The sequence below is a fragment of the Mirounga angustirostris genome, unplaced genomic scaffold (genome assembly GCF_029215605.1).
Source record: "Mirounga angustirostris isolate CCGP_5_RB_7025 unplaced genomic scaffold, mMirAng1.0.hap1 SCAF_13, whole genome shotgun sequence".
In the NCBI taxonomy this organism is placed as follows: Eukaryota; Metazoa; Chordata; class Mammalia; order Carnivora; family Phocidae; genus Mirounga; species Mirounga angustirostris.
In genome coordinates this window covers 37105373-37114570 of record NW_026991721.1, presented here as the reverse complement: position 1 = coordinate 37114570, position 9198 = coordinate 37105373, and the positions used below count along the sequence as shown (strand labels likewise).

Genomic DNA, 9198 nt, shown 5'->3' with positions numbered 1-9198 from the left:
TGAGATCACCACCTGGCAGAATGCATCCAGCAGAATGCTTGCCTGCCACAAATTTTAGTATTTATTTATTATTCTTCAACTGATAGATAACAACTATTTCAGTCTTTCAGACTAAAGTAATTGGGTTGACTTGGAAAAACACATTTGGCCAGTTTATTTGGTCTCTTTTTCTTAATTATTGACCTAAGTTGTCCTTCAACTCATTTGAAAGATGTATAACTTCCAGACTTATGGTCTAGACTCTAGAGTGCCTCTGTCTGTCCTTTTAATTTATTTAGTCACTCAACACAAATCAAACACCCACTATGGATTAGCTACTATGCATGCCACCAGGGAAACTATGCAAAATGGACATGGTCCTCACGCTTGTGATACTCAGCTAAAAAGGACACGAAAATGAGCTACAATGTGGTATGTGTGGTTCTCAAGATGTAAAGCTTTGTGAGTATTGGGGAGTAGCGTATACTTTTTTAAAAAATCTGCAGAGCAGTTTTTTCCTTTTCTGGGTTTTCTTCTTTTTTTTTTTTCTCCTCTTTTTCTTTTCTCTTTCTTTTCTTTTCTTTTTTTTCCCCCCAATTTGAAAGTAGTTGTTTGTTAACTGACCAGATTACAAAAAATAATCATGGTGGATACCTTAGCTCATCCTTCTGATAAGCCTATTGATCTGGTCTTCCCTGTGGCCAGCATCTCCGCCATCTGCAAAATGGGCGATGTTTTTCTTCACTCCCCCTGGTGGAGAAGATCATCTGATGGCCATAAGAAGTTGTTTGCTTCTTTGACATGTTTTCCAACAGTATAGATCTCGTGAATCAGATGCTCCATGCAGATGATGCCATGTTTACCAAGAGATCGAGCAATCAATATGTTCTCTGTCAGGATAGTTCGCTTCTTGTTGATTTTGGCCGTAACCACGCCTGTGGATCAGTTCATTCACTGACTTCCGGTCTGGGTCCCCTCATGCTCTCTCTGGCTTCACAATCCTTAGCATGTTAACTGAAGCCTTGGTGAGCCTAACAAAGGGGCCACTGATGATCTGGCAAAGGTGAAGAAGCTACAACACCTTTCAAACCTTTCGGCTCTGATCCTGATGACAAATGCCAATTTGGGTTCTGCAGGTACCTAGAAGTTGCCAGCTTTTTCTTGCCATCCTACCCATTCGAATCTCAGTTCTGAGCATCTGCCTATATTCCTTTTGGGAATGCTTAGCTTTTCATAGATAAGCTCCCTCCTTGCCTTTCGAAGCATCTTTGGGGCAAACTTCTTTCTCAGATGCTTGATCTTCAACTCTGCGAAATTTCTTGGCTTTTTTTTTAAGGGTTTCTGACACAGCAGGAACCTTCTTTTTCTGCTCTTCTGCATCCTCCCTGATGCTAGCTGGGAAAGAGAAAGGTCTCTCTCTCTCTCTCTCTTTTTTTAAGATTTTTTTATTTATTTGACACAGAGAGAGAGCGAGAGAGGGAACACGAGCAGGGGGAGTGGGAGGGGGAGAAGCAGGCTTCCCGCGGAATAGGGAGCCCGATGTAGGGCTCGATCCCAGGACCCTGGGACCATGACCTGAGCCGAAGGCAGACGCTTAACAAATGAGCTATCCAGGCACCCCTCTCTCTCTTTTTTTCTCATGTAAACTCTAACCCCAGCGTAGGACTTGAACTCATGACCCGGTGATCAAGAGTTGCATGTTCTACTGACTGAACCAGCCAGGCGCCCCATTAACTTTTCTTAATTTAGAAAAACTTTATTTATATCATATAATGCTTCTTGCTTTGAATTCTACATTGTATTATGATAATACTGCTTACCACAAACTTTATTCATTTGGTCGTAATTTTGATCATTGCTGAATTTTTAACTCTTATTTTTCCAATTTACCTAAATTAAAAAATATTTTTTAATTGAGATTAAAAAAACACATGTAAAAATTTTCATCTCAATCATTTGCCATTCAGTAATGTTAGCCGTATTCACATTGTTGCATGACAAATCTTTAGGACTTTTTCATCTTGTAAAACTGAAACTTTGTGCCCATTGCACAACTCCATTTCCCCCTCACCCCAGGCCTTGGCAGCCACAATTCTACTTTCTGTTTCTATTAATTTGACTGTGTTAGATACCTAATATAAGTGGAATCATATAATATTTGTCTTCTTATTGTTAGCTTATTTCACGTAGCATAATGTCCTCAAGGCTCATTCATGTTAAGCATGTGACAAGATTTCTTTCCGTAAAGCTGAATAATAATCCATTGTGTGTATATGCCACATTTTCTTTACTCATTCATCCATCGATAGACATTTGGGTTGCAGAAGCTATTGTGAATAATGTGAATGATGTGAATGGGACTACCTCTCGGCTATTGTGAATAGTGCTGCAATGAACATGAGCGTGCCTCTGAAGGACTTTGACTCCAAATGTAGACACTAATCCATCCCCATGCCTGAAAATAGTTCTTGACTGTAAATAAGAAATGTGGGCTTGAGCTAGCAGGGAGGGAAAAGTGGGCCATTTCTGCTCAGGATCTCATCTCTGAATGTCCAGGCAACAGCAGAGGAAAGGAGAAAACTGCCTGAATCACTCAGAGCAAAGAGTTTCTTGTCTAAAAGATTGTGTGCCTACGACATACAGAACGCCATGCTAGGTACTTTCATATGTGTTGAGAGGGAAATGTGGAGGGTTTCCTGGATTAAGATAATTATGACAGTGAGAATTTTTTTTTCAAGTTCCCAGGATCATGTCTAACAATAATGAAAATAGTGACCACCAGTGTCAGGAACAGGCCCAGCAGGGGAGAATATCAGAACCTTATCTGGAGAGAGGCCTTGTGTTCTTTGGAAAGAGAATTACACAGAGAATAGAAAAATTCAAATTTCAAATACGATATAAACTACTGAAATTTAAGCTTAGCAACTTTTTCCCCCCCTGGCTGTCGGGGCATGGGTTAGGTTAATAAAGAAATGTGGGTCTCTGTGGCTAAGAGAGCAGTCTCTTAAAGCACACAGAAACCCTAACCAGGGTTCTACCTGATGTTCTTTGCTCCTAAGTTGCTGGTTAAATGAATTTTTTCTGTTGAAAGCTAGTCTTTAAAGAAATTTAGTTTCACTTGGGCACCCCAGAGTCTGTATCTGGGCTCCCAAGTCAGCTGCAGATGACATTCCTAAGAAAATCAGTTTATACACAAAAGTCAAGAGCAACTTTGGGCTTCCCTGGGGACTAGGAATTATATAAGCCTTCAGGGAGGGAAAGGAAAAGCATTATAAGCTTGAACCGCTTAAACTGCCTTTCACTGATTTCTTTTAGTCCATCATTTCAGTTCTTAGAGAAGAGGAGAAGGATTACTGCAGACTCAACTTGTTGGTACCACTTTACTGGAGCTACTTGTCACCATAGCAGATATGGTTATTTATGGGACAGGTAAGCAGAAAAGGCACTGGCCCAAGAATCGGAGATGGGTTCTAGTTCTAGTGTGGCCACTAAGCAGTTGGGTGGCTTTAGACATGTGCCATCCCCTCTTGAATATCAGCTTACTTTCTATAAATTCCAGTAGCACTTGGACTAGAAACTCCATCCCTTTCAGCTCTGACACTCTGTGAATTAATGAGATCACTTGACCACTGTGTCCATTCTACTTTTTATTTGGTATTTGTTCATTTGGTACATATATACATATATAAAAATCTGTACAAGGTAAAAATACAAAATAAGTATTTCTTTATAAGTTATGCAATTAAACAGCTACCTTTTTAAAGTTTAAAAGCCATTGCAAAAAAAAAGAGAGAGAGAGAGAGAAGAAAGTCTAATCAGTCCTTTATAGACATTCACAATAACATTGGTATAAAATATCCATACAACACATGTGTACAAAATAGTGTACAGTTCATAAAAGCTGTGCAAAGACAGCAAAGTTCAGTAAAAAACAAAATCAAAATCAAAGAGGCTTGAGGGTTCTCTCTCTGCTCACCTCATGCCCAGTGCTCAAGAACCTTGCAGGTCAGTGAAATCTCCCCAGAAATAATAAAAGGGCACAAGGTAGAGTGCTTGGTGCATATACTATGGATACAGAAATTATAAGGAAAAAGCTTTAAAACATGCATACAGAAATAGAGATAGACTTTTCCCTCAACAACTCACTTTTTGCCCAGAGAGCACTGAGATTATGACAGAAGACTCAATATTTATGTTGTGCCTTAGACCAGAAGGCAGGGGTGTGTGTGTGTGTGTACATTTTTAAAAAAAATACTTGAGGTTTCTGAGGGAGCTGCTATGGAAAGACTGGGTTACCAGAGTCACTGTGTAGAAGACCCTCCAACCTAAGATAGGGAGGTGGAGGCATCTAGGAAGTCCAAGGTCTTGGAGTTACATACTTAGGATGTTGTGACTCCTAACTCCGTTTCCTTTGCCATTAAAGAGTTTCCTCCCTTATTGAGTTGTCACTGCTAAAGACCTGCAGAGCCTGGCTCACAGCTAAATCCAGGCTGTAGGTGTAAACCCCCCCACTGTGTTTTAAATAGCTTGCAATAAGCAAGATAGGAGCTCCGGTAGAAAAGTTAAGGCTGGGACCAAAACCTAAGTTTCACTTAACGTGGAAAGAGCTGTTGGGAGGTGGTGTGGGGGAGGGAAAGGCCGTTTTGGGCAATGGAAGGGGCTGGGGTGTCCTTGACGAGGTGATCGTTCTGCAAAGGGGAGTGGCAGCGTCTGGGCAGCAGAAACTTAGCGGACAGGCCGACGGAATCCCGCCTCTTCAATTTCAAAGCACTTCTAAACAGTACCCAGGCCGAGGCGAGGGCTTCTAAGACACGGTGATCTCCTCCTCTTCGCCCTCCTCATCCTCCTCAGAGTCGGAGAAGTCCGAAGGCTTGCCGGGGCTGCTCGAGTGCGCGGGCGAGGCGGGCAGCGGTCCTTCCAGTCGCGGGTCCCGCAGGTGCCGAGGGTCAGGGGACGCGTGATAGACTAGGCGGTGGCGGGGGCTGCCCGCGCCCTCGTCTTCCTCCTCGTCGTCCCCCGGGCCCTTCTGGCCCACGTCGCTGAGGTCCGGGTGCGGATTGAGTTTGGTGGGAAGGGTCTGCTCTCGGCAGCCACCGCTAGACAGGAGCTCGCGCTCCTTGGAGTTCCGCCACTTCATGCGTCGGTTCTGGAACCAGATTTTCACCTGGGCCGCGGGGGGGAGAGAGAGCGGGGGACAAGCAGAGGTTAGCGCAGGCCCTTCCCAGCAAGGGCCTGGAGGGAGGGGCGCCGGAAGGACCACAGGGGAGGGTAGGAGGCTCTGTCCTTCTCCTCCTCCTTGCCCGCTGCCCACGCCCTGAAGTGGGTTCAGGTGGCTCAAGGCACTCACCCTACCCTCATCCCCTCCTCGGCAGCTCACTCCTCTAGCCCCATCCTCTGATCTCTGACCCGGATGGCCGCGGGGGCGGGTGGGGTGTGCTGAGCCGCGCGGGGAGCGGAGGGACTGGGAGAGAAGCGGGCGGTCCCGAGGAGCCTCAAGGAAGCTGACTGGTGCACGCATTCCCTCTCTATTCCCTACTTTCCCCATCCGTACTATGGGACCTAACCGATTTCAGAGAACCCTCCCAGTTGTAGGATGCGTGGGGGAGGGGTGAAGCGTGGGGGCTGGGGCTGTGGAGAGACCGCCCTCACTTGTGAGTCTTTCAAGCCCAACTTGGCCGCCAGCTTCTTGCGGTCCGGCTTGCTGATGTACTTCTGCTTCTGGAACATCTTCTCCAGCGCCTTGCGCTGCACGTCGGAGAACACGGCTCGACGCAGCATGCCCCGGCGAGGCTTGCCGCGGGCCGCAAGCGGCCAGGAGAAGGTCCCCGGGATGGGCACGACGCTCGAGGACGCTGCGGAGGGGTAGGGGTGGAGGGTTACCAGTGAGTGGGCGGCGTCCCGCCGAGGCCGCAGCGTCTGCCCCTCCCCAGTGGCCTCCCTCGGTTTTTCTCTCTGATCCCTTCATCTCTTTAAAGCTCCCCTTTTTCTCCTCTTGGAGAATAGGGCAGGAACCTACAAACCTGCGAGAGTGAAAGGCGCTTTCCGCCCAAATAACTTTCCCTTTCAACCAAGCAAACCCGGATTAGGTAAAACCACGGAAACACAGAAAACAGCCCCCACAATAGCCCGCTTCATTTTTCCATTCAACGGTCTCAGGGGAACAGTCTCAAGGGAACAAACCTGCGTATATCGGCTAAAATAGCAACAGAAAAACATAAATTACAAAAATAAAAATAAAATATACAGCGGAGGCCACTGGGTTTCCCCCTTAAGCTTTTATCACCTTGGTGGCTTTTGCATTCTTTAGATGAAAATGAGGTGCTTTACTGATTTGACAGAAGAAAATCCGCTTTGGATTTTTTTTTTTTTTTTTTGAAAAATCCAATCAGCATTCATCTTTTTCATATTAATCTTTCCTCCCCTCCCCCACAAAACGTAAAGAATTCGGCCCGAATACATGAAAAGTGGCAGCTAATTAGCACATTGACCGCTCCCCAATGGGTATTGGCATGATAAAAAAGGGGAGAGTTTTGCTTTAAGGGAGGGAAAAAAAAAACCCAAAAAGAAACAGAGACTCTAATGAAGCGTGAATGGTAATTGTGTAGTAATGAACTAACAGAAAAAGACTGAGGACAAGCAGCGAAAGCCATATATTACTGGGACAAAAGAGATTTACACTTTCAAACTAAACACAACTGCAGGCCAAGACCATTGGGAGAATACTGATGGCAGAGGCTTCTCTTCCCGGAATCATTTTCATTAAATGGACATGAAAAGCTATTTATAAAGCTCGGGTTGTTTTTGTTAGAGCATTGAGATGAGGGAGAAAGGGAGCAAATTCCATTAGCAGCAGCAGCATGAATGGTGGTGGGGTGCTGTTAGTGAATTCCCTCTCCCCCTTTTAAAAATCAATTGCTTGTTTCTTTCGGTGATATTTGGGAGTGTTGTTGTGGTTTTGACCATCCCCCACCGTCCATGCCCAGTTTCCCTTCTCTTTATAGGCTCTCCTCTATCGCCTGAGTCCTGACCTGTTGCAGAGTTTTTGAGCTATAGTTTGAGTCACCACTGGGATTGCAGGATGAAAACTTGTAAACTGTGTAAGGTGTTTCTCCTTTAGACTGGGACCTGATTACGGGCTTCCCTCGGACTTCTTATTCTACAAGCTCAAGGTGTTTAAAAAGATAAGGCGATGGGGGAAGGGTCTGAGAAGAGGTTGGGAAATCAGGTTGGAAATAGAAGTTTGGGGTTGTGGGAGGATCTAGTCCCCCCTCCCCCTGGGCGGCCCCAGGCATCCCACACAAGAGGGCACCCCATGTGGTCTTGTGAAAAGCCCGAAGCCCTGAATGAGTCTTAAAGAGAAATTAGCCCCGGCTGGTAGGTGTCTCTCGGCGGCGTGGAGGGGCGAGGGCCGATCTGTGTGTGGCTGCCCGGAGGAGCTGACCAATTGGTCATGGTGCTGAAACCTTTGTGGGGAATCGTGGCCAAGTGCACTGACTCTGTGGGAAAACGGCGGCGTGAAGGGATGCCAACAGCTCCTCGCCGGGAAGGGAACCGCCTCAAATTGGGACCATGACAATTCCTGCTAATTTGTAGAGCAGGGAATTGGTGCAAAGTGTCAAGCAGTCACTGCTTGTGCTAAATAGGGCATCAAATTGGCGCGACGGATTCGTGAATGTTGTACGCCTCGCAACCTCTGAACCAGAGCATAACCCCGAGGGGTGGACGGAGAAATATGGCTTCGGAGCAGGGAGCGACGGGCTGGGGCTGGGGCGCCGCCCCCTGGAAGGGGGACGAGACCTACCTGGGAAATAAGAAGATCTGATGAAAGGCTGGAAGGAGCCTTCAAAGTAGGGAAAGGCGAAGGTCTTGGGAGGAACGCTCTGGAGCAAGGCGGGGGACGTTTCTGGCAGAGAATAAAGGAGAACGGAAAAGAAGGAGGGAGACAGGGAATTTGATTAGGTACTTGATTATTGTACAGAACATTGAATACATGATATGATTAACCCTTCCGCTGGCTTCAAAGGCATCTTCCTCAGTGTTTTGACAGAGTAAAAGAAATCTTTTCCTAACATTGTGCCATCTGTGGGTATCCTTCCACCCTCCCCACCCCCACCTGAACCCCCCCCCCATCTCAGAATCGGCCCCCTGTCCCCAGTCTCATCCTGGGAACTAGCGAGATAGGTAGTATTGGGGCGGGAAAGCAAAGAATTGCAGGTCCATAATACTAGCTAAGCTAGTAAATATATTATCTTGGGTTTTAAAAACTGGCTTCCGGAAGTTCGAGGGCAGAAACACAGATGCCTAGGGGCGTGCGCTCTCTCCGACTGCAGGTGCTCAAATTCATTATGAGGGTGGGGCGAACCTGGAGCTTTTCTTCCCGGGAATTGGCTGGACCTAAGTCTCGCATTGCGCTACGAGAGGCCTCGGGGATCTTGCGTACGTATGTGCGCCGATGTGTGAGTGGGTGCCTGCTGCGTACAGGAAACCGAAGCCAGAAGGACTCGCACCTGGACGGGCCCTCAGCGTTTTGCGTTCACTTACCGGTTCTGGGCGCAGAGGAGAGGATGGCGTTCACCCCAAACTTCAGAAACGTGGGCTCGCTGGCAGGGGAGGCGGCCGTCTGAGGTGAACCGTCTGGTCGGCTGCCCGGACCCGGGGAGCCCAGGTCTGAGGTCCCGGTGTCTGTGAGAGTCGCGGGGGCCCCCTGCCTAGGGGGCGACATGCTGGCCGTGGGTAAGCTGCGGGGCAGGTAAGCGGGAGGCCGGCTGATGCGAATCAGATCCTCCACCAGGAAGCTCGAGTGGCCAGAAAATGCCGACTGCAGGGACTGGGGCAGCGTTAAGGTGGGCGTGGGGCGCAGGAGGCTGGGGTACCCGGCGGGGGGTGCGAGGAGGCCGGGGAACATCATGTTAGGCGCGGGGCGGGCGGAATAACCCCTCTTCCAGTGGCCGGAGGGTAAATGCCTCGCTTCCCGCCCCTCCCGCCCCCGCAGTGCCCTCTCTCTTGGGCAAACGTCTCCGAGTAACGATCCCACTTGGGCGTCTGCGAGTCCTCCGTGGTCCTCCCGTCGAGGTGATGGTTTTATAGTGGCCCGCCCGTTAAAGCGCTTTGAAAAGTGACAGCTCTGACAATGAAGTTCAACAAAGTTCTCCACTCGAGCTTCATTCGCTGGAGGCTCTGGGCGCTCTGATTGGCGCAGGGGTGCAATTTATGATTGGA

General features: G+C 47.9%; 1 protein-coding gene and 1 pseudogene across 1 annotated transcript; both read right to left on the bottom strand.

Moving 5' to 3' along the window:
- Positions 1 to 634: 634 nt before the first annotated feature.
- On the bottom strand, positions 635 to 1815 carry LOC123858020 (large ribosomal subunit protein uL30-like; annotated as a pseudogene).
- Positions 1816 to 4527: 2712 nt separating this feature from the next.
- DBX1 (developing brain homeobox 1) lies at positions 4528 to 8890 on the bottom strand. Its single transcript, XM_045892652.3, has 4 exons — positions 8521 to 8890; positions 7781 to 7882; positions 5629 to 5831; positions 4528 to 5143 (listed from the first exon to the last, which is right to left on the bottom strand). The coding sequence occupies exons 1-4, from the start codon at positions 8885 to 8887 to the stop codon at positions 4784 to 4786; spliced, it is 1032 nt and encodes a 343-aa protein (XP_045748608.1). The 5' UTR covers positions 8888 to 8890; the 3' UTR covers positions 4528 to 4783.
- Between the last annotated feature and the right edge of the window lie 308 nt (positions 8891 to 9198).

Excerpts from the sequence above, each read along its gene's own strand:
- DBX1 (XM_045892652.3), bottom strand. The coding sequence starts at position 8,887 with ATGATGTTCCCCGGCCTCCTCGCACCCCCCGCCGGGTACCCCAGCCTC. Across the intron at positions 7,883-8,520 it reads CTCCTCTGCGCCCAGAACCG|AAACGTCCCCCGCCTTGCTC; the intron begins GTAAGTGAACGC and ends ATTCTCTGCCAG. Across the intron at positions 5,832-7,780 it reads CAGATCTTCTTATTTCCCAG|CGTCCTCGAGCGTCGTGCCC; the intron begins GTAGGTCTCGTC and ends ACCCCTCCGCAG.